At 29.3% G+C, this 26,542-nt stretch overlaps 1 protein-coding gene across 1 annotated transcript; it reads left to right on the forward strand.

The window, feature by feature from the left end:
• The first annotated feature begins 779 nt into the window (after positions 1–779).
• Positions 780–25,458, forward strand: RpS27 (ribosomal protein S27). The gene is made up of 4 exons (XM_067275423.1): positions 780–911; positions 15,164–15,272; positions 20,838–20,948; positions 25,285–25,458. Exons 1-4 carry the CDS (start codon positions 906–908, stop codon positions 25,311–25,313), a joined length of 255 nt encoding a protein of 84 aa, XP_067131524.1. The 5' UTR covers positions 780–905; the 3' UTR covers positions 25,314–25,458.
• The last annotated feature ends 1,084 nt before the right edge of the window (positions 25,459–26,542 follow it).

The following is a 26,542-nucleotide window of genomic DNA, read 5'->3' on the forward strand; positions in this document are numbered from 1 at the left end:
TCCAGGTCATTTCTGCGCCCTCCAGAGTCTACGCCTTGTGCCTATCTACGCCGGCACCGCCCTAGTTACGGCACTGAACCTGATACTGTATTTTCCAATTTCACTAAAAGTGTTACTTAGGAAATACAATATGTTTACACTGAATGACAGTACATGCAGCAAATAGCATTATTTGTATCAAAATATGAATTTATAAAAGCAATAATAATTATAAAATATGCACTAAATTTCAATTGAAATTTTGTTATTGAATATATTTAAGCAATCTTGTATGACTGTTGTTCCTGATACAAAACATTAACAAGAGGATGAAAATAATTTTCTGTAGTCTTCTAACCAAGTAATCATTTATTATATGTTTTATTACAAATCTCACACAGCAAAAATCTTTACAATAATTAATAAATATTAATCATAATTTAATTAATATAAATAAAATGTTTTTGAAAAATAAATGATTAGTGAATATTTATTATGATAATATCACGTGGTTCTTGTAATAAATATAATTTTTTAAATCTGAAAAAGCAATGTTTAATGTTCTAAAAACATTTGTTAAACCAACGCTGCACTTATTTGGAGGTAATTCTCTTTCTTTTGGTGTTTTCTTTAATTCCAGACGGGATGGAGGATTTGCAATATCAAAAAGGGCCGGAACTGCATTTCAGTTCAATAATTTTCTTTCATCCGATTATTGAATTTATTAATATATTTAAAAATGTTTCATTAAATAATAAATAAAAATAATTATTTTAAATTCAATAATTAATAAAGTGGATTTCTCCAAATTGTGCAATACAAATCAAAATATTATATACTCTCGAACGGCGACAAGTGACTTGTTTCTACTCGTGGGTCCCCGTTGGTTGATGTCTCTTTTTCGTTCGTCTAGCTGAAAATCGAAGATGCCAGTGAGTATTTTCGGATATTTTCTCAATATATATTACAGGAGACGATGTATTTCTAATTACTTTTTAAAATGATATTGTAATCGGAAAGATCTTTATTGTATGTATATTTTAGCACGTTTCGTGAATTAGTACGATGCATTGCTGACAATGTGCTGATAAGCCTAACAATGGAAAATGATCACGTGGACGTTCAACATGTTAAAAATTTATAAAATTTAAGAATTGTAATTCTTCAGATCTGTTGTAGAAAGTGTTACGTTTCGTGTGTTTTAAGAATTTCAATGGTAAAAATGGAATTTTTAATGGTAAATTGAGTTTTATTATAAACCACGCGGTCCTTTCACGACTTAACGTTGCACATCATTGGTGAAATACTTTAACAGGTTTTGATAAATTCGAAAAGTTCACAGTTATTATAGAACTTTGATGATTTGTTTAAAGAATGATCCCACAATATAAACTATTGGAAGTGATTTGACAATCGGCTATTCATGTCTTCATATACAAACGTTTATTAGTGAACAGTTTCTTTTAAAACCGGTAACAGATTTTTTTTTTACTAATGAATTTCAACAGAGATTTTGTGCATATTCCTGTTTCCAAAATAATTACTCCAAAATATATCAAAATGTTTTTATTTATTTGGTATATGGTATTGTGACCATATTAAACAAGTTTTTTATGTAAATTGTTATAAAGTCCAGAAGTAATATTTGCATTACCCATATGTCTCTAAAAGTACATTTTATTTAAATCCATATATATCTGTAGCAATTAATGGAAATCAGAAATGAATACAATTGTTAATAGGGTTTAATCTGATAACTGTGTAAAATTTTTTCATATTTGAATTAATAAAAGTATTCTGTTACTTGATTTCATTTAAGAAATCGTCTGTTTATAAATTTCTTAAAATGCACAGATTTAAATGGAAATTGTCTATAGTACAAAACTTAAGAATGAAAATGATTGCATAATGTGTTGAAATGGAAATTTGAAGTGGTGATATTTTCATGTTAACATATATTAATATAAAGTTTTAATTCAGGCAATGATAAAATGAATTCTTTATTTATGTTTTTGTTTGTGTTTCATTAATATTTTTATAAAATTTTATGAATTTCATATTATTTTATTTAAGTTATTTGTTTGAGATTTTCATACTAATAACTTTACCAAAATATTTTCTTTTTCAAGAAGTCAGAAAATAAAAGAGAATGTAATGTTTTCAGAATGTTTGTCATTCTCTCTTCAGACTGTTGTTGCACAATGGTTTGAAGATGGAATGACAAACATTCTGAAAACATTACTCTCTTTTATTTTCTGACTTCTTGAAAAGTGAGAGTTTTGATAAAATGATTAGTAGAATATGAAGCTGTCATGTTCCCAGAATAGATTATTATACTTTCACAAACTGTAATAACAGTCATATATAAATGTGAAACCTATATTTGTTAAGAAGTGATGATTTCTTCCCAGAGAGAACCCAACTTAGGGTCTGTATATGAATGTACTATAATATTGCTATTATAGAACTTTGGGAACTTTATAACATAAAGAATACAAAAAAGCAAACTGTTTTTCAGAGCTAATTTTTTCCATAATAGCTTCACATTTGGCCATACATGATTCATTTCATCATAAAAACCGACTTGATTCGGTGTTGTTCATCATGAGAAATTTGTTTGTCAACTGATGTTTTTTTTATGTATAGATAGCATCCTAGAAGTGTTATCAATATATGAACAAGAAACTTCAATAAAATTATTAATCAAAGGAATTTGATACACACTTGATTTTTCCCATAAAGATGAATCTATCATGGATTTTCTTCTAAAATGCATGCATGTGTGTGCGTGCATGTGCACACAGTTTCCAAAAAATTCATTATATTATTAAAATGATTTGCAGGCATTTCAAGTTACATTTCAGATATATAATTGGAACATTAGAATCACTTGTAAATGTTTTGAAAAGCATCCTGAATATCAAAAAATGGAATATGTATCTTGAATATAGCTGGTGTGGAAGAGACATCATGACATATCAATACCACCTGTACAGAAAGCCTAAATACACTTTTGTGATAACTAACAGTAGTCAATCAATTCTCCAATTACAGAAGTGCTGAAAATGTTATGAAGTATGTGTTGTGATTCCTACTTAGTTATATTTTAAAACAAATTTCTTTATTGTGCAGTATTATGGAGATTGTACATGTTACTGTACACAAAGCAAATACTAGCGACTATTTAACTGTTTGATCATAAAGCAATGTATTGATGGCTAGATGACTGAATTGTTAGTGTCAACCTTCCTCTGCAGACCGAGGAACAAAGCTGAATGGGTTGAAAAACCCCAGGGATTTTTTGAGGGGGTGATCCATTCTTGATACATTCCTCCATTTCTCACCATCTGGCTGCCTTGTTGCAGGCCTGGCCAAATACATGATGGGCTTGACAAAACTTCTCTTACTGCTCATAGGGCAGAAAGAGAAAAAAAGTCAATGCTTTAAGCATTTTATATCAAAATATGCTAAGTTGTAACTTACATACAGGCATTATATTGTGTTTTTGTTCTATTTTCAGAAATTAGTTAGGAGATTTGGGTTGATGTAATGCATACTTTTCCATTTTAAGATAATGAAAAATAAAGTTGCTTAATGTTTTGCTGCAGAACATTGATTTTTCAGGGACAGATAACTGACATTATGTGGTGATGTAGAGGTAATTTTCAAACTTCATTTTTATTTGCTGTATTATCATCTTAAACAGTAAATAAAAATTAAATTTGGAAATTAATTAATTTTTGCATATAAAATAGAAGGCAATGAAGTTTCAAATCAAAGTATTGTTAAAAGTATTTATTTAACAGATTTTTTAATTTCAATAAAATAACTGAAATAATCATGTTATATTCAACTAATAAGTTTGAATGCTCTGTAGTGAATTTAAATTTCCTAATAACTACATTGAGTTTAAACAAATTATGGCATTTTTGAATTAATTTGGTTGAGTTTGCTTTGTTCATTTAAATTTCCTAGTGTAGGCTATATGCATTTTTTTAATGAACGATAGGATATTAGGTCTTCATAAAATTTACTACATTAGCTGCCTTTATACTAATATTAATAATCTACTTGTAGCTGTTTATCAAGAAATTTTACAGTAGAAGCAATTGTATCAAGATATATTATTTAATGTAGGATGCTTAAAAGAAATGAACAAACTCATACTTGGTATGCTTGATTTTAAATACTACAGTATTGTGTCTACACTAAAAGTATCTGTAAAAAGAATAGATTATGACACTATATTTATATATAGTAATATAAAGGGATAGAATATTTGGAATATGTATTTTAAAACTTTTTGTCAATTAATAATTCTTTCACCTATCAGTTATATTTGTAAACTTTTTATGATGATCATCTATTTTTCAGATGGAAATCAGCTTTGGGTTTCTGTATGACTTACAATTTGGAACACAATTGAAAGTTTTTCTTTTTTTATGTATGAACCTTGATCCAAATTAACCAGATAAAATTGTTTTTTTTTAGAGCACCAGAAGACAAGTATTTGGTAAAAAATGTGAATAGGATAACTATTTGTATTTTTGTAAAGAGTCTAGATATTCAAGGTTTGGATGTGTTAAATATCTATTATCTGAAATTGTATGCTGTGACATATTTCATGCACCAGTTTACATAGGAGAATTTGTTCCACTTTAATCATATTAAAGTTTTTAAACTTTAAATATACTTTATAAATATAGGTTAAATATTATAATTTAGGTATTGTATATAATTTCTAAAATCATTTTTCAAAACTATTCTTCAGGAATTGATATTACATCAAATGAGATAGTCATTTTTTTTCTCTTTTTTTGTTGTTAAAGTTATTAATATCTATAATTGTTAAATTATTTCTTCTCATACTTTTTTTTTAAGTTTTATATAATTGATTCTGGAATAGAATGAAAACTATTATAACATTTTTTATTTATATTAAATATAAAAAAAACAAAAACAAACAGTTGCAAATGGTGATATTAGTTGTTACTATCAGTATTATATAATTATTCAAGTACATTCAAATAATATGTTCTGAAATGTATTCTTTGTGCATGTTTTCCTAGTTTATGTAAGTTCTTTGAATTTACATTGAACATACATTGAATTTGAAACATGCAGCAATTTATTGAAATTGCTACATGTTTTCTCTTCAACATCATTATTCTTGTCCTCTACTGCTCTTATAGTTTTATGATCTTAATGGTAATACTTCAGTCAAGAATAACTTTGTCATTGTAAATAGTTTTACCTTAATTTTCTTTTAAAATTTATTTTAGAATCTATTTTATTTTATTATTATTATTTTTTTTTTTCAGCAAAGAACTTAACTATTATATTAGATATTTACTTTCTATATAAATCAGAAGTTATGGGATTTGAACAATACTATACAGTAGAGCATCGATTATCCGAAACAATTTGGGAGTGGGGTTGTTCAGATAATTGATTTTTTGGATAACCGATTATGTACAAAAATATTAACCTATCCCATGTTGAAATTCGTTCAAATTCTGGCATGTCCTTAAGTACCCTCATGGTTGCGCTAGTGCTGTCAACTAAAACACACACACCGACAAAAATAATGGAGTAGCCCAAGACATAGCCAAATATTGCAGCACCACAGCACTAGAGGAAATTTAAATTTGCCAACTGGAACGCTTTTGGTTAACCAATGTTTCGGTTGATCGATGCTCTACTGTAATTCATTTTAGCAAAATTAATTATATTGTTATACCCCCTTCGCACCGAGCATTTCAATCTAGATTGTGACCAAGGTCGGCAATTATGCCATGGTGCGACCGACCTCTCTCGAGTGTTTCAATCTCAACTGAAACAAGGTTCATTTGTGATCGACTTGAGAGTTCTTGAAACTAGATCCAGTCAAAAGAGAGATCCCACAATTCCACATGCACGAGAAAACACAAGCCGGCTGCAGAACACGTGTTGGGCTATCAACAGAGAAATAAAAAAGATATTTGGAGAGACGATGGCATCTGTCTATTATTAGATATATGGCAAGAAAAAATATTTATTTCTAACTAAAACTTCTATTTTGTTTGTTGGTGTTTGTGACTTACCATGTAGTTATGTCAGTTTTATCATTGTGTGTAATAGCCGGGTTCTTCTCTAGCGGACTGCCTGTGCGAACAGCATGATGTTTGACTGGCGACAGTCACAATCCAGATTGTAGGTAAATCGAGATCAAAGTGAGTCATGGATTGTGTGCGAAGTAGCATAACAACCAAAACAAACAAAGTTTTTAGAAGTTTGAATTTCAATAATATATTTTTTCCTTTTGTCAGTCTTTTAATTCCATATTCTTTAATTGCATCTCGAGACTTTACTAAATGTTTTCAAAACTATGAATTGACAATACCAATTAAAAAAAAACCTGAATGGTAATGACTATACAGTAATGACATTTTTGGATTGAAATAAATTTAAAATTGTAGCTAGTTAGTGAGCCATATGATTAAAATTGCCATATACTCATAGTAAATTATGAATTCTTAATACTTGAATATCTTTTGATGTTTAATATTGTCTTATGTATTGATGATGTAAAGAATAGTTTTTATGATAACACTGATTAAAAAGTAAAAATTATTTTTTCTTTATGCAATTCCTCTTCCAACCAAATTGCTAATGATGTATATCACATGTCACAAAAATCACTATGCTAAATTAACTACTGAAAAACACCAATATACTTAAACACAGTGTAGTTCTATCAAAAAAATTCATTTACAGGAGCCGTCATGAAATAATCACAATAAGCAACATGAAAAGTGTTATAAACATTCAAAACAATCCATTTTTTTACCACTTGTTTGGCTTGCCTTTCTTATGCTTGGTAAATAATACTTTGCACTCAGCAATCTTGAACAGAACTGGATTTCTTGCTCCTTTTGTGATTTGAATTTTTATTACTGTGTATTTGTTTTTAGTTTTCATACATAAATAATTTTAAAATAAGCAAAGTATCATTTATCATATTGATTATTGTGAATAATCACATAATGTAAGGATTCCTGTAAAAGAATTTTTTGATGGAACTATAATATGTGTATGCATATTGGTGTTCTTAAGTAGTTCATCTACCACAGCAAGTTTTGTAATGTCATTTGTTTTTACTTATGTCACTATCAACTTGGCTGAGATATAGTATAGAAAATTTATTAATTGTACAGTACATACACAGTCAAATCTGTATAAACCAATTTGTACAGTTCCAAATTATTTTTTCTGTTTTGGCAGGTTTCCATCTTGAACAGGTTTTAGTACTTTTTTTTAATCTTTAAACTACACTAGCTAATCACACATTCACTTTTTTATAGCAAAATCACATTTACATATATTAGAGAAAGGAAAGATGATACTTTGTTAAAAGAATCAAATTTTAAGAGATTCAGATAAAAATGTCTTTCAGACTGAAACAGCTCTGCTTTCGTATGTGCTGTAAAAATTCACTGAATTGAAGTTATACTCTACACATTTACACATTTGTTATGCTAGTCTTAATTTAAATTAATCAAATATGATTCCAAATAAAGATTGGATTTTTTAAATGCAATAATTAAGAACTATTCAATTGCAAAAAGTTTTCATTGTTTCCAAGAACTTATGCTGGGTATTCAACCACTTTTCAGAGGCAGTTCTCTTATTGTCATATGAGCACTTAACTCTTTAAGGCACAGAATTTTTTTTTAATGTAAAAAAATGGAAAAAAAAACATTTGCCAACTGAATGAAACACTTTAAATAAAATATTAAACTGTATGACTATGAGTAACTTCAACTTTTTGAGGTGGGTTAAAATATATCCTGCCATGCATAAAAAGCTAAGCAAAAGGTGGGACAGTTTTTAACCCACCTAACCCTAAAGAGTTAAAGACTGTCTTTGAGCCAAATAAGGCAGTTTGATTTCTGTCAGAAAAGCTAATTGCATTACAGTAATAGAGATCATGTTATTATATTGTCAGACTTATTGAAAAGTTTCAATACTCTAATTTATCATTAACTTAATGTCTCTAATTGTCAACATGTTAATCAACTTGTTTCAAGTTTATGTACTGAGCATTTGGTACTAGTTATTATTAACATACAAAGCAAACTGGTACCACTAAGTTACCATATTCTCAATGCTTTTGTGAATTATGTTCATTGCTTGTTCTTAAGAACTTAGTTTTTGGAAACTCATTTGATTCTTAAAGGTATTCATTTCTGACCTGGTTAATTTCAACAAAGAGTTTGTGACTGTCTGGCCCTCGTTGCATGACCTATGTTTTTCTGTCAAAGTTTGAAATTATCTTGAAATACGGTTGGCTATTCTCTCCAATGACTGTTATATTTGGAGGTAATTTTACTTTTTTGCCAACCAGTGGAATTTTAATTTTTTCACTTTATCCGGGTTTTGTTTGTTATACCCAAAATCTTCCTTTTGGTTTTGTATTGGACATGTTTCCAGTTTATAGGGTAGATGTACCAGTTCAGGCCAGAAAACAAATTTAACTTAAAAATATAACAACCACATATTCAAATCTGTCCAATGAAACAAACTTTTATTGTTAACTGTTCACATAGTTAACAATAAAAGTTTGTTTCATTTGTGATTATATTTTTAAGTTAAATTTATTTTCTGGCCAGAACTGGTACTACACTGGCCAAAACTGGTACATCTACCCTAATAGAGTTTAACATAGAAAATCACTTTTTCTAAAGAATTTTTTTCATTTATGCAGGTTATACTGTGGATATTTTTGATGAAAAATCAGCTAAGACTAAAATAGTTATTGTTCTATTTTAAAATTAACATCATTTTCTGATATACAGGATGAACCAAAAGTAGGTAGATAGTAAATGTTAAAATTTATTGAGATTACATATACAATTATATTTACTAACACAATGCAATACAATTTTATCAATGCAAGTGCTCAAACTTCTGTCTATCACAATTAACACAGCTTTGAAGTCCACGTTTTACCATTTTCTGCTTCGACAAACATTTTTGCACAAGTATCTTTGTGTATTAATTCCTTGAAATGCATCTCTGATGTCATTTTTCAATCATAATCGTAACCAAGTTAAATATACATCATTTGTTATAGTATAACCCTATTTCACCTACTGTCTACCTACTTTTGGTTCATTCTGTATAATAGCATAGAATGTATCTAACTTATATATAAAATAATACAAACAAACAATAATCTAAATTTTATCTCTGCTAAAATATTTTCATATAATTCCTTTTAATTGACAAAACAGAAAAACCACCACCAATTGATTGGTTTTAATTTTAAAAAATAAATCCATGCATATACATAAATTAATGGTTTAAGTCCTGCTTTGGGCCAATTCTTTTCAATAATGTTAATGATAAATGATGATAGAATAAAAAAAACTTGTGTTTGTTTTGTAAATTGCTTATTTTTTCATTCCATTCAAGTTGTGGATCTTAACAAGCATTTTTCTATGGGATGTATATACTGTACATCTTAAATGATTTTTTTTTTATGTGGAGTTCTTTGGAATGTATGGAGCTAGGTGTATCGTCTAAATAGTAAAAACTGGAAGGTAATGCAATAGATTGAACAGTGATAGCTGGCAAGATTTCCAGTTTTGATGCCCAATACTGGTCAGTATCGATACTTTAAGACTGATACCAGTATTGATACTTTTGTAGTGTCAGGGCATCTGTAATGTGCCTAATGCTACCTGTAGGCCAAATTACTTCATATTTAATTAGTAATTAGTAGCATTAATATAGCCTGATGTAATCTTGCAATTGTTTGGTTTGAACTCATGTTTTAGACTGTTTATTCTGTGTTCTGTTTTGTCGGTTATATTTGTTTTATGTTCTGATGGAAAGTATAGGCTATTTATTTTGCAAAAATATTAGCTATAGAATAACTGTTTTATTGATTTTGGTTTGGTGATCACACTTTTGTTGCAGTGACGTCAGTGACCAAGTGACGTTCGTACTTGACAAGGGAATTTCCCTTAAGTCGCATTTTAAAATATTTTGACAAATGGCGTATTTTAAACATACATTGTTAAATTTAAACTTAAAAAAGATAGCGTTCCATAGTGAGCACTATTAGCCAGTCAAAAGTAACAATCTAATCAGCCCATTATTTAGAAAGTGTTATTGCTCATCTAACATACATACAATTTATCTTTTTTATATCAAATTTGTGGAATTAAGAAATGACTGTCAAGGGCTGCAGAAACATGATCACAATGTCAATCATCAAAATAATAAGTGTCTGTTACTAAAAGAAGATAGCAAGGAAATCTTTTAAAAGACAATAGAGTTTACTCAGAATGTAGTGTATAAAGTAATTTTATAAAGAAAAATTTAATAATATTTTAAAGGCTTAAATCTGTAAGTGAAATCTCTATAACTCCTACTTTTTTTGTCTGCTTCGGGTGAAATTTTGTTCTGTTTCTTTTTATGTTATAACAGATAATATTTCTTCAAATTAAGTAGTTTATACTAACAAGTCTTGAATTTCTTGAAATCTCTACTTTCTCATAAAAAGTATTCCATCATGCTTGATGGGAGAATTTCTAGTCAGTAAATAGGTCTGATTTACAATTATAAAGACTAAAACAAAAAATAAATTTTTTGAAGTCTGTTAAATGTTCTTTTGCTATCACCAGAACACAGTTTACATTACCAAAGTGACCTTTCTTTAAAGGCTATTTCTTCATCCATATATATCTAAATTGTTTAAAAAGTTACTGTAATGTTAGATTTTTATAAAAATTTCTTTGCAAAACATTTTTCTGCCATTATTTTGGCCAAAAGATAAATACCTAATACTTAACTTCATTAAAATAATTGCCTAAATATAGTTCAAAGAATGCAGTGTAAAAATATTTCTTTATATTTCAATTATTTATAATAATAATAATAAAAAATTATTTTCAGTGTGAGTCACAAATGGTATATGATTGGTGGAATTTAAAAAGTAGAAAAAAAATTGTTGTGAATGTTTAGTTACACAAAAAAAAGATCCAACCAAACGATCACCTTAACCCGGTAGGGGTCACATCACTTGACAATTCATAGGGGTCGCTGCAGGTCAGCTCAACCCGCATTTTAAATATTAATTTATATCTTAACAATTTAACTTTTTTCACTTTTTTCTTTTAAATATTGTTTCTCATTCTGTTTAGTAATTAAATAAACACATATGTTAACTATGTAAGCCTTAGTTAATTATTTATTAACATTTGAATTTACATGTTAAATTTTGGGGAAATATTTATAAGTATCTGAAAAATTCTAACTATTTAAAATACATGAAACAATTAGTGATGATAAAAGTTATTTTTATTATAGAAAAGTTGTCACTTTGATTTAAAAAAATATTTATTACATTTACATTATATTAATATTACAAATTTATGCAGAAGTCAAGGGGTTTGTGGGTCACCATGACCCCAAAGAGCCATTATCTTTTAATGCATTCTGCAAAACTGAGTAATGGCCATACATTCCAATAATAACAAAGAATATAGGAAGCTACTGTGAGTCACATCAGTAAAACATAATTATTAACGATTCAGCAAATCATATGGTGTGCGGGTCAGAATGGGACATGTGACCCCTACCGGGTTAATTATTCAGGCTATAAATAATTATAGACTGAATAATTAAGGCGATTGTTTGGTTGAGTATCAGTATATCAAGCTTAAAGAAGTTTATTATATATATGTTATGGACAAAGTGATTAATCAGGCATTATTCATAATGTCTGGTCATTATGAATAATGACCAAAAAGGGCAGGCAGTGTAATAAATATTGATTAATTTATCAAATTGACCGGTCATTATGAATACTGCTATCACCTAGTCAGGCAAAGTGATGATAATAAGTTGAGGAATGATCATCCGACATACGCTAGCTAATCGGCACTCAGTTGCGTGTGTGTATCATGTTTAGTACTGAATTTAAAATTTGATTAAAAAAACCTCCACTTATTTCATTTAGAAATGTTTATTTTTTGTGAATTATTTCAAAGTATTTTAAAAAGAACATGTAATCTTTTAAAACTAAGTACTATTAACTATATTAATTAAATGGCAAAATTTTACCTAGGTGCACCATCTTGGCGGTGGTCGCGACTGTTTGTGCTCTCGACGGATTTCTCCCGGAGGGGAGCCAACGGCAGGCTGCCAATTGTTTAACATTACTAGATGTTGATACAATACTAGTTATTGATACCTGTGTTCAAGAACTACCGTGAATAAATAACTAGTGACGTTAAACAATCGGCGGCCTGCCGGCAGCTCCCCTTCGGGAGGGATCTGTCGAGAGCACAAACAGTCGTGACTGCCACCAAATTCGGTACTAAACGCAATACACACGCGCAACTGAGTGCCAATTGGCTAGCGTATGTCGTATGATCACTCCTCAACTTATTATTATCACTTTGCCCGACTAGGTGATAGCAGTATTCATAATGACCGGTCAATTTGATAAATCATTGAAATTTATTACAATGCCCGATTTTTGTTGGTCATTATTTATGATGCCCGTATTTATCACTTTGTCCATAACATATATATATATATAAAGAGTACCTATTATAATCAAACTCATTATAAATATAGTCTTTCTAAAACTAATTTTAAATGCACAGCATCTGACAAATAGTGTATACATTTCAGGAAAAAACTGGAAAAAAAAAGATTCATTACATACCAAACATGTTAAACTACACTCTTATGTTATGAGGTACATTAACCAAGTAAGAAACATACAGATTTGTCCATGAGTTAAACTTAAGCATTCTGAAATGTAGTCAAAGATGAGTCAATGCAATGGCATGCTGCTGCACAGTTAAAAATTTTACAGCCAGTTTTATGCAAGGTTTTGAAAAAAATAAACATTGAATTGTCACGATAAATGCGAGAAATTGAACTGGAAAAGATAGTGAAATTGAGTTAACTCTGAAGTTTAGGTGCATTTTTTCACATTTTGATCAAATCATTTTGTGTGCGGAAAGTTCTTTAGGAAATATAATTCTTGATACAAACAAAACCATAGTTATTAGAAAGTATTTATAAAAAATATTTGGATTTATTACAAAAAGTCCAAACTTTAATATATAAAGAATTTGGTGCCAAAAAATAAAATAGAAACATAATGATTAGAAGCTAATTAATTTGTCTGGAGGTATGCAATTATATTGCCATCTTGTGCTAATTTTAATAATACTAAGTTTTTAAATTTAGAATTTCTGGAAGAAAAGAATCAGCTCAGAGTGGTAGCTTGAATTTACACAAGATTGCAACATAATAGCCTATCTCTAGACAAATTAATTAGTTTCTAATCATTAACCTAGTCATACAATAACCTGGTAATTTGGTAGATCATTTGGATCATTAATTAAAATAGAAAAGTAATATTGAGACAACTCTGAATTTTGTGGCTGTAGTAAACAGAAAATGATTACCAAGCAACAAATATTTTTTTATTATATTGTTCTATTTCTGCTTTATAAATACTAAAATAAACTAAAATAGTAATTTTTTTTTCTATTTAACTTTTTGTTTGTTAATAACATATATTGATATCGGTTCAAAAATTGATCATTTAAGTTTGTTTTCTGAAAGTTATTAGAGAGGGAGACATTATTACTTATTAACTTCATAAGATAAAAGTTAAAGCAAGCTTGTGTATATCAGTTATGAATTGATACAAAGAAAATGGATGGGGAGAAACTAGAGATGAGGTATGTGTATGTGTGTCTTTTGGTGGTTTTGGGAAAAATCAGCAGCAGATAAACATCTACAGCAACGGTCAGCAATCAGTGGTCTGTGGACCATTGATGGTCCACAAGAAAATTTGGGTGGTCTGTGGAGAAATTTGGACATTGATCAACAGAAGGTTAGAAAAGAAATGCAAATGCTTAGTTACTTTTTTTCACTCTGGTTTCTATTCAAATCTAAAACCAAATAGGAAGCGAATGTTATCAATAAATAACAAACAATATTGTGAGTGTGATTGTCGTCTTTCGTGGAAAAGTGCTAAGAATCCATAAACTTGTTTCAAACAAGTAGCAATGAAAGGCTTGCATTAATTTGTTATAATTAAACATGCGAGTTTCATATTAATATAGTAAAATTGAATTTTTATGATCATTATTCTACAGATTTTGTATTGTTTAAAAAAATTCATGATAGTGGTCTGTGGGATTCAGAATTGTGAGTTTAGTGGTCCATAAGGTCAGAAAGGTTGCTGACTGCTGATCTACAGTACATAAAGGATATTTCAGCTGCTCATCTGTTAAATTGATTAACTGAACAAAAAAGTAGAGAAATTGATAAAATATGTTCTTTTTTTAAAATTTAATTAAATGATGTACAATGTATTATTATAGACCCATCATTTATTTAATGACATAAAATAATAACAATTATTCCAAGGCTTACTATTTTTACATTTTTTTGTATGTCTAAGGTAGTTAATCAATTTGGTCTTTGAATGACTTATTTAACTCTGAAGATGCTTTAGATGACTTTATATAGAGGAAAAGCTATTTGATGAGTTTCTAACTGGGAGTTAAAATCAGTAGACAATTCGCATAATTTCAATGATGCGGATTATCTACTGATATTAACTTGCTGAAAGAAGTTGCCAGCCTGCATTCAGCTCTTATTTTCAAACAGATAACCCTGCAGGTTATCTAAATGAATTGTGATATTTTATTTACATAAATTATAAAAACTCCTTTCTTCTTGGTTATTTAATGAAATATAAATGTCAGATAACTAAAGTAGATAAAAATCACAAAGCTTAATTTGAGTTGTATAATTTGCTGGTTAAGGTTATTTCAAAAACATATTTGTTTCTATAAAATTTAAACTGTCTTTCTGTAATGATTTACAATTTGCATATTACAAATTTTTTAAAATTAATTTTTATTAGAACCTTTTCATTGTATTATTCAAATATTTGAATAATGAACGTCATTTTATTTTCATTATAAGAATTGGAATATCAGATAGACATGACATTAAAATATAATAAGAATTTGTTTTTGTCGTAATTGTATGTGATAAACGAATACAGAATACAATTATTTATTTGGAACTATTTATAATTACAAATTAATTTAATGGAAAAATATTAATTTAAATTAATTTTACTTTTTTTTAGTTGGCTAAGGATTTACTCCATCCGTCTCCAGCTGAAGAGAGGAGAAAATGCAAACTTAAGAGGCTTGTTCAGCATCCTAATTCATTCTTTATGGATGTAAAATGTCCAGGTAAAGTCTTATTTTTTTAAATTAATTTTGTGAAACAAATTTAATTGTCAAATGAATTTGGTTTATAAATATCCAATTTATTTAAAAGATATATTAAATACAGATTAAGTGAAAATTAAGTCTTGATTTGTAAAATGATTTGCATTAATCTTTAACTATGGGGGAAGTAAAGGTTAAAATTCATCTTTTAGGTTGATTATGTGGGTTTATAAATGAAAATTTAGAAGTTGTGAAAATGCAAGTTAGTGCATGTGGTGATGTGTTTCCTCAAATCTTTTTTGAATAGTAGCTGGCATTCTAATTTTCTTCGTGGCTACTTTGAATTCTCTGTCCTCAAGATAATTCATTTTATTGTTAAATTTTACAATTGGAATCCTTCTTTTGTTTCTAAAAATGCATACTTTAAAATTACAGATACCTCCATTGTGATACTATTACAGTGCAGGTGCCACTATCTTTCACCGTTGTTCCTAAATGCCTACAAACAGCAACACTCTTCCATAATAGTGGAGACACAGAGCGACTGTTTATTAACAAATGCACCCCTAGATTTATTATTATATTTTTGGATGCATTTTAGAAGCACTAATTATACAAGTTTAAAAAATGCAAACAGTAGTGAAAAATGCCATTACTCTAGTGTTATTGACTTCAGCGCCACCTTGCAAACAGCTATGAAACCTCTGAATTTGTACAAAAACAAAAATGATAATATGCAACAGAAATAAGCCGATAATATTTATTACTGGCCAAAAACCAACTTCAAAACTACTCTATGGGTGGCAAGAGAACTCCACAATCTGCATGAAACTTAAATTTTAGATGTAAAGTCAAATTGTTAGCAAATTAAAAATTTGTAAATAGGGAAGGCTATTATACACTTTTTCCTTTACACTATATTTGGCATTTTCATGTCTGTGAAGAATATGGGTCATAACCTTTTTTTAAACATTTTTTTCTTTTCTGCATTGCCATAAAGTGAGAACCTGCCAAAATGGAAACCTTTTGGCCAGTGCTGTTACATTCCATTTTTTTACTGTGTTGAATTTTCCAACTAAGTTCAGAATTATGTTTCGAAATAGTTTGAAATTTACGCATGATATTTAATAACATAATATCCTACATTTGTACACTTGTAACTTTATGTGAACTGCTTTTTATTGATGGAATGTGTTTTTCTACAGCAGCTTCATTCTAATTCCAAGTTTCTTAGAACACAATAAAAAAATATGTAGAAGAAACTGAAATGTCTTATTGGGTTGTTCGGAAAGTAATTTTGTTTTTTTCCATAGAAAAGTAAACGCAATTTTCTTATAATAAATAAATATTTTATTGAATTATATATTGACCATTTTGGTCAAATACCTGTTGTCATTGTTTCTGGTGGTAGCATGATTTCACATTCATAAAAATTTTGATCGTTTTTTACAAAAAACTGATCCAAGTGATTTTTGACATTGTCATTTCAAGTAAATGTCTTAGTTAAAAAAATTTGTATAGACCAGAACAAGTAATAATCTGAGTGTGCCCGAGCTGGCGAATATGGTTGGTGTGTTAACACATCCCATCTAAGCTATAACAGTTTCTGACGAGTTACCAAACTTGTGTGAAATTTGGCATTATCATGGTAAAACACTACACTTTGTTCGTTGATCAATTCTGGCCTTTTCTATTTGATGATATTACTCAATTTGTTTACTTGATGGCAGTACACTTTCGAATCAATTGTTAAATTGTCTGGTAAAAGCTCAAAAAAAAATTTCTTTAAAATCCCACCATAGAGAGCATCTCCGTTTAATAACATGTGGAACTCATATATCGAGCTTTGAAACGAAACCAATTTGTCTTAAGTAATAATTAAATCTGTTAAATTGAACCGTTTATCTCTTAGAGATTTCGCGTGTTGTTATATGGCAGATTGCTTCAATCGGTACCTTTATTTTGTTTTCATTGGCTTCAAATGGCCATCCAGAATGTGGTGTATTTTCAATATTAAAATTGCCAGAACGCAATTTTGTAAACCAGTTTTGGCACTGTCTTTCTCTCAACACATCATCTCCAAACATGTACCACAATTTTTTTCTTGTTTGAACAGCATTTTGATTTTTTATAAGTAAAAAAGCAAAATATGCCAAAAATGATGCTTTCGATTTTCTATATTTGATGGGTCACCGAAAAAAAACAATTGTACAGATTCAAACAAAATTTTTTACAAATAAGCCTTAATATGTCAGCTGTTGAAGTATATAATGAAAATGTGGTTTAAAATAAAATTGACTGGTAAAAATACATGTAATTCCTCTAGTAATAAAAAAAATGAAATTACATTCCGAACAACCCAATACATAGTTTAACTTAACAGATAAGTCAGTGTTTTTCCAACCTTTTTCTAATAGTGGTACCCTTGTAATTTTTTTTTTCTTGGCATCCCTACTTCTTTATCAAAGTAAAATTATTGCACTTTTCTTACTTTAGTAATACACATACAGTGCTATGGTGCTGCAACACCACAGTTGAAAACTATTAGCTTAAGTGATTGTGTTAAACTGAAACTCAAAAATAATGAATTTATTTATATTAAAGAAAATACAGTAAGACCCCGCTTAACATGGGGGATGCATTCCTAGACAACAAAGTGCTAAGCGAAACAGCGTTAAACAAAGTCATTTTAACATAGAGTAAATTTGGTTGTGTGTTCATCTATCCCTAAGTAAACAGATTTTACTTTAATTTTAAGTTATTTTTATATTTATTTGCATAATAATATATGTTAAATAACACATTAACATATATGCACACAGAAATGTAAATTTCATTTCTTGTGATGAAGGTCCTGGCTCTTCTGAAATTCTTAAGATCGCATCCAAAATGCCTCGTTTTGCTTTTGCATTCCTTTCAAAATCTGGATTATTTGCTACAATTTGATCAACAATTTCAGTAATCATTACCAAACTTTTACTAAGGAAATCTGTAGAGAAATTCTTTGGGATCTTTGTTTTCAGAATCTCTATTTTCCAGTTCTACACGAATTTCTTGTTCTGCCAGTTCTTTAAGGTCATCGTTGGCAAGGTTCTCACCAGAAACCTGTGGTAACTCCTCATTTCCTGCTCATCTGCATCTCCTAGTCCCGCTGTGTATATTAGGTTGACAATTTGGTCAACCTAACGATACAGCGATAGGCTCTTCTCGTTGAGAATTCTTGGATACCTTCGGCCATAACTTCTATTCATGCATTTATCAGTTGCCAAGCCAGGTCGATATTGCCTATGGCATCCATGATGTTATATTTTTTCCAAAATTGCACCAAACAAACGAAGATTTAAAGAAAGGACACCTTTTTGCTACCTTTTACTGATTGGTTTGTGTTCGTAAATAATTGTATTACGTACAAATCAATGAAATGCTGTGATAATTAAAATCGGCATACATTTTGAGCTTTTTTTTAGGCTTCAAGCAGACCGCATTATGTCAAATCAGCATTAAGTGGGGTCTTACTGTAAATTACTTTGGTCTATGGTTCAATTTTAAATTGAGAAATTTCACTTTTTCTCCATTATTTTTCATCAGTTACATCTGAGTTTTTAATATAATTGCATTAAATAATATAAAATTACAAAGTAAATTTTTTAAGATAACTTTCTATAATAATAATATTTGATTGGTATTTATGTAAATGGTATAAACAATCAAATATGAAATTTAAGAGATGTTGGTAGTTAACCCCTATTCTAGAGAATACTGAGAACTCTGTAGGTAGTTAAAAAAACATTAAAATAATATGTATCAGTGATGGATAAATTGTGACTTTTAAGCCTCATACAGCTGTTGAATACTGATGATAAAACTTAAACAAGAAATCTGACCATTTAGAGTAAAAGTTAAATATGCAAAATCCGACAGTCATATTTTGTGTGATTTAACAATCAAAAGCAATACATTACATCACATTAACATTATATTGCCATAGCATCTATTTGTTGTTTTTTGTTCTACACTTTAAATGTGTGTGTGTAAAATTTGAGCTTGCACATTGGATGTCTGTCTATTCAAAGACCTTTCATGATCCTTCATTTGACTTCACCACAGAACTTGTGAGATTGAATTAATGCAGAACTAGAACCATTGCAGGAACAAACATTTTCTCCAGTAGGATTTTAGTGATGAATCCAGACTTGATTTAGAAAACAATTATTTCAGAGTAAGGCTGTGTGTCATTCAGGAAAGAGCAAATCCTTCATGTATTTAACAGTATTTAGGACAGATTATAAAATACAGTATGGCATGCAGCTTGGTATCATGCTAGAAGACCTCTAGTTACATTCAAGGAATGCTGTAGGTAGTGATGAGATTCTTGTCATGTTCTTTTCTACCTTGAACAATGCTCAAGAACAATATTTCTACAAAATATACAAGCAATACAGGAAATCCTCATTAGTTCAAAATTTGGGACAAAGTATTTGCAACTTCGAATTATGCAAGATTTACATATTTTTGTACAATATGCCATGTAACTGATGTAATTTATTAAGCAAATGGAATATGGCTACTTATACAGAAAATAATAATTAACAAAAATAGCAATTATCATTTATATTAATGAACTGCAGGTAAACAGCACATACTTGGTGAGAACTTCCTAGGTCGCATAGATTTTATAAAAAGTAAAGCAGAATTCCTCAAAATGTAGCCCAGATTATTTTTAAAGTTGCCCAAAAAGTAGTAGCCTAGAGTCCTACAAATATTTCACTTTGGGATTGGAATTCCAAAACCCAGCCATATTTTATGAAATGAGAAATGATGGTAGTCCATATGTAAGTTATGTATTATTGTAAAAGCAAAGTCATATTGACCAGATTATAGTTGTTCTTGTTCTGTTGTTTTCTTACAACATGGAGGTACTTCAATCTAAACAAAGGAGTTAATGTACTCATATTGCAGTTTGGATAGAATTTTCACTTTGAATTTTGAAGTAGCCCTATTTCGAACTAACTGAATTCCCAGCTGAGACAAAAGTAGTTATGAACTAATGAGATTTTGAACTATCTGAGTTTGAATTAACAAGGATTTCCTGTATAATGATTTTTATAATAAACATTATTTTTAGTGTTTTAATAATTTGAGAATCCTTACTTGACTGCCTTTTCTTAAACTTAGTCTTCCATGGACATGATTTGTTCTAGGCACAATTTGAAGAGACATTTAGAGATTGTCTAATCCTTCAACCAATTTAAGCATTTTACAAATGCATGTTGAAATAAGTTATTGACTATTTAATCAAAAGAAGAGAATGGATGCTTGTATTAATGTGTGGCCACTTCTTGGCCTAACATATCTTATTAAATAAACTAATTAATACTCAAATTTATTTAAAAACTACTCATACTATATCATAGTTATGTATTTCTTGGCATTGCATTTTTGAGAAATGTATATTGAATGTAAGATTTTAAAAACTTTACTCAGGAAGAAATAAATTTTTATTTTACAATTATGCCTTCAGTTATCTTTTTAAATTTTAAAATCTGAAATAATAAATCATATATTCAAACAAGTTTTTTATTACAGGCTGCTACAAAATTACAACTGTATTTAGTCATGCACAGACTGTAGTTTTGTGTGTAGGCTGCTCAACAGTTCTTTGTCAGCCTACAGGAGGACGAGCTAGATTGACAGAAGGCAAGTATTTATTTAATAACTAACATTTTATTTTAAAGGGTAGTTTTCTTTTTATAGAGTAAAATTACATATAATCAAATGTAAATGGCTATAATACAAATTCTGTGCAATGATTTCAAAAAATTATATGAAAACTTTTAATATATTTTAAATAAAAGTATTGTAAACCAGATATACACATTTAGTTTCCTCACAATTATATAAATGAAATAATGGAAGAGGAAGAAAAACTTATTACAATATTTTTGATATGTGAATGTAGATATTGTGCAATAAACAAAGTTTGAGAGATATCAATGTCTGAGGTTAAATAAAGGATATTACATGTGTAAAACTAAATGTGAATTTCTGATTTACGATATTTTTATTTGCAATGAAAATTTTATAAAACAAATATAATAAATTTATTTCATTTAGAAAATTATTAATTAACTGTAGTAAATCCTAGATTTTCCAAACCCAGACAGTTAATAAAAAAATAGACAAGCAGCAATTTAAAGTAAAAAAATGATTGAATTTTGTTCTAATTTTTTTTTTTTAAATATCATTAAAACACACCAACATATAGTGATTTACAGAGTTTTGTCTAATAACATTGATTTTTTTCCTTGAATTTAACAACTGGGTTTGTACTATGATTTAGTGAATGAATTAAAAAATATAAAACATCTTTTTTTACTTCAAGTTTTTGTTTTCATAATAGAAAATTAATAGTTTTTGAATTTTATTGGGTTGTCCAAAAAGTTTCTTTATCAAATTTATTTCATAAAACCCAAAATTACAAATATGTCACATTAGTGTAATTTATAATGAATTTGAAAGATAAATAGGCAGCATTTTAAAAAAATGTATTTTAAATTGCATTAATGGTTTTTCTTATGAATAAAAAAAATCATTAACATTGTTTGCAATTTAATCAAAGAGAAAATGCTGCAGCAATTGCTAGGAAAATTGTTCATTTTATGGTCAAGATGCTGCAATGAAATGTGGCTAAATATTGGTTGAAGAATTCATAAATAGGAAATGAGCAATTATTTATTGACATCATCACAATGCTGGGCTGTAATTTTTAATCGTGTTTTTAATTTAAAATATATGTTCTCCATCTTAAATTAGTAGTGTCTTGCCCTTGTATGTCATAATTTTCCTGTTAGATGACCAGCATGACTATTACTATCTAACTCCTGTCAGGGGAAATTTTTTGAATTGAAATAATGTGACTTCTGATTTACATCAGAGACTCGTATGTAGTTATTGGGGCCTCCTGCCCATATGGTTTCCATATCTGGTATTGTCTTTCATCTATCTAACTGTTGTCGAGATTAAGGAAAGACAGCAGGACAACAGTGGGAATTTACAGGTCTAAAATTTTTTCAAATTGCAGTCCAAAAATGATGAATTTTGGGCAGGAATATTTTCAACTATTGACAAGGATTTGCTGAGTGTTTACAGTTGAAAATAACTCTGGAATGATGAAAGTTTAACCCCTTCTTGTCCGCGCGAATTTTAAAAAAAATCATAATTAATAATTAAATTATAATTAAAAATAGTCAAAACTAAAAAAAAACGAAAGAAATGTGTTAATTTTGAAGAAAACACTTCAAAGTACAATTTCCTTTTTCTCGCCTTAGCGCGAAACTTGACACTGATGAGTCATTGTTTACACAGCTGGATGACCTAAATAAATATTCCGATCGTCGAATGTCGAACGCGTCGAAATTCGTTCGTTATTTACCGGGTGGGGCCGGCGCGCGGTCCTCTTCCGGTCCTCGAACAAAAGAACAGACCGAGCGAGCGTCATTCGACTGACCTGTTGTCTCTCGTTCCGGTTCCGTCCGTCGAAGATTTCGGTCGACGAATTTGGAAAGTCCCGTTCTCTGTCTCGTCCAGTGTCGGTTAAGGGTCTTTTATCTCGATTAGTTTTTCTTTAATTATCTCTAAATAACGTATATCGCAGTTAGTTTTAAACGATAAATTCGAAATTAACGAAATTGTCGGCCGCGGGTGAGCGACTAACAATGGCAGCAGCAACATCGGTTCACAAAGCAAATGAAAAATTCACCCAACTTTTAAAAACGGCCAAGGCGTCGTTAGACGCCTCCAAGAACTTCGGCAAGGAGCTGAAGAACAAAATTTCGTTGACTTAAAGCGAGAAAAACGTCGAGTGCTAGAGCTCACCAGTTTTTCCTGCCAACACTCACTTTTGCTCCTACAAGTTCCAAAGTCAACACTTTTAATTCTGTAAAAAGGAATTAGGCTGTCTCATCAGTTAAATGAGAAATTTGTTGGACAGAGTAACAATGTACTGTAGATTGCTGTCTAATCAGAAAAGTGTTTGTTTTTAACTGCTTAGTTAACAGAAGGCAAGAAATGAATATTGTACAACAGTGTTGAACAAAACAGAAGTTGGTGCAAGGTTAGTAACACTTACAAATCACCCAAATCAAATTTTCACCGAAAGACAATGTTGTGGGATGGGAAATTCTTTTCATTTCAATATATATATTGAAATAATAAACAATGTTAACATTATTTTCGTCATTTCTCTATCTAATGCATAAAATAAATTTAATGCGCACACTTTTTTACTCAGCTTCAGCAATTTTTTTTTTGTAGATAAACTACAGCTATCATATCACCATTAATACTTTAATTACATATACACATTTTATATATATGTATAAAATCGAGAATTCTTGTATTTATTCCAAATGTTCTCAGGAACATACTGCATCACAAAGATATTAATATAAAAAGTTTACCAATTCAAGTAACCAATTGGAATATTTTGAAAAATATCTTGTATTAAAGATGTACAGTACAAGAAGTTATTTTTTATTGAAGAAAAATTTAAAAATAATACATGAAATCATTTTACAGAAGTTCTGAAGTTTAAGTGGAATAATTTCATGCAGAAACTATTTTGATAGATGAAATCTCATTTTAATCAAAAGTTTTGAAAATATTTTAAGGTTTTTACTTCACTGTATATGAACAACTTCAAGTTAATTCCAATTTCCCTGTCATGAAGCAAGCAGCAATTTTATGGTAACATTTGGTATTTATGAAATTATAAGCATGGATGAAATCAGATTGGCTGTGTTGATTGTTTAACAAATTGTTTGATTTAAGAAACTTCTGATCATAATTTGCATTCTGATACAATAGAAAAATTAATATTTTGCTATTGTAATTTTCAATAGTATTAGTTCATACTACTAAATACTTTCTAGCATATTCAATTTTCAGAGCAAGCAGTCTAGTCTGCATCCAAATAAACTATGAAGTTATCCATTTGACTGAAACAAAATGCTTAAATGTTTTGGGATGATACTCTTTTGCTAGTTCTTTCAGAAACTGTCTAAACTTGGTTTTATTGATTTATCTTTGAAGTAAGAATTGCATAACAATTGCCAGTTATATCTCTTTTTGTTGACAATTTTTGAATCTACAAAATTTTCTTTTGCTTGTATTCTTTTTAATTTTAAGGTAAACCATATTTACACTGTTCTGAGGAATCCAAATTTGTTTTTCTGCATTCAATAATGTAAACATCTTAAACATGGCATAAAAAGTGAAATATTTTAAATTCTTTAAATTTACTTTCATGGCTAATTATCTGTCATGGTTTATTCTCAAGTATAAATATTGCTGTTTAATCTGCAGTGGTAATTTATTATTTGGTGAAGAAAATATTTTTTTTTGTGTGTCAAGCAATGAATTATGCCAAACACAAGAATTATTTGTGGTTTTCATTAACAATCTCATTAATGGCATATCTATTTAATAGTGTAATAAGAAAAGATTTCCTCAAGATGTTAATTAATGAGCCATTGGTGGGTGAAACCACTGAACCAGGCATTTGGTTGTAGGTTTGAGCTTAAACAACAGGCAATCTACACATTTTTCTGGATTTTCTTCAAGTGTCTATGTTTAAATATATAGGAAACTGGTTCCTAAAGTCCTCCCAAGAAGCACTCCTTTGGTAGATTGATTGCCACTGTGTTATAGTTAAAGACATACATCACAGATTTAGGTTAATGGTTGAGTGCTATTGTTCCATTAATAAATTTCAAATTTTTAAAATCAATCAGATAATTTTGCTTATTATATAAATTAGTTTCGATTTGAATTGAAATTAAAACTTATGTGAAAAATTTTATATTTAAACTTTGTTTCATCTATGGATTACATAAAATGTATAAAATTGTTGAAATCTATAAAAAAAGAAATAATTGAATTTTTTAAATGATATTTAACTTTTTTGTTGAGTAAGCAAGGCAAAAATTTTAATTTTAATAGCAATTTGTTTTAATCATAATTTTCCCGTTTTTAGGTTGCTCGTATAGGAAAAAGCAGCACTGAAATGTTATGGAAGAATTAAAAAAAAATTTCCCCGATAATGGAAGCAGTGTTAAGATTCTACGATATGTTACGTTTGTGGAATCTGCAATGTTTTTATGTACAGATGCCTAATTAAAGGTGTACAATAAAATATGTCTGAAGGGGACGTTTGATTTTCGTTTCTTTGTTTTTAAAAATTATCAATAATTGTAAATATATATAAGCAAAACAGTTACATTAATTCATGAAGATCGTGAAAATCTTTACAGTAGTCTTATTTGATAGGGAAATATAAATGGTCAAATAGTGTAAGAAACACACAGGGGCAACCTCTACGGTGACAAAGTAAAGCTTCGTAAAGTGCTAATGAATGTCTGAACAAATCTTCCCATAATTAAAAATCTTGGTAACTGAATTACTGTAGTCCGTCCACTGAAGGGTATTGATAAGAGCTTGGATTGTAGTGGTCGGAAACCAGTTGGCTGCTAGAATTGTTTCAATAGCTTTTTAGAAAACACATTGAAAGTTTTAGTGTCTTGATAGTCTGACAGTATTTTATTTTATTATAAGTTATTTTAATTAAATTTAATATAAAACGGATTTTAGTTGAAAAGAAAAAAACGAATAAATTAAAACAGTAATAGTGTCATTTCTAAACGCCTTTATATTATTTGAAAGTTGCTTTGTCCTCTAATCTTGCAATTCCAATTTTGTCCATTTATTAAGATAGGTACCAACTCAAAATTTCAGCCTTCTATGGCAATGCATTTTAATTATTAGGAGTCCCTCCAACACTCCTTACCCCGAAGCCCAATAAACAGTACAATTTAATTGTGATGTGTAAATGCATTGCAATGTAATAGTACTGATGGAGCCATTCCAGTTTTGAAATACATGACCAATAAAAGCTTGTTATAATGGGAAGTGAATGTCTGTAAATAAGATGAAACATTGCACTTATTGTGCAAGCTAGGGATATTTTAAATGTCCATAATTTCTTTAGTCATCGAAATACAACTTGCTATTAAATGTGCAGGTGTGTATGCATATCTGAAAGTGAGAACATGACCGACAACGTTGATAAACTATTCATCGACGGCGTATGGTGGAAATGTTAAGGGTCAGCTTATCGCTATGGGGAACCCGGGGAAGTTTAAAAATTCCAGGACGTTTTTGGGGGTGGTCTGCCTTGATATATCGGCTCCGTCCCATTGTGGGTCTGGCCAAATCTATAATGGGCTTGTTAAAAA

Source organism: Centruroides vittatus, unplaced genomic scaffold (genome assembly GCF_030686945.1).
Source record: "Centruroides vittatus isolate TY-2023 unplaced genomic scaffold, ASM3068694v2 contig_1154, whole genome shotgun sequence".
Classification (NCBI taxonomy): Eukaryota; Metazoa; Arthropoda; class Arachnida; order Scorpiones; family Buthidae; genus Centruroides; species Centruroides vittatus.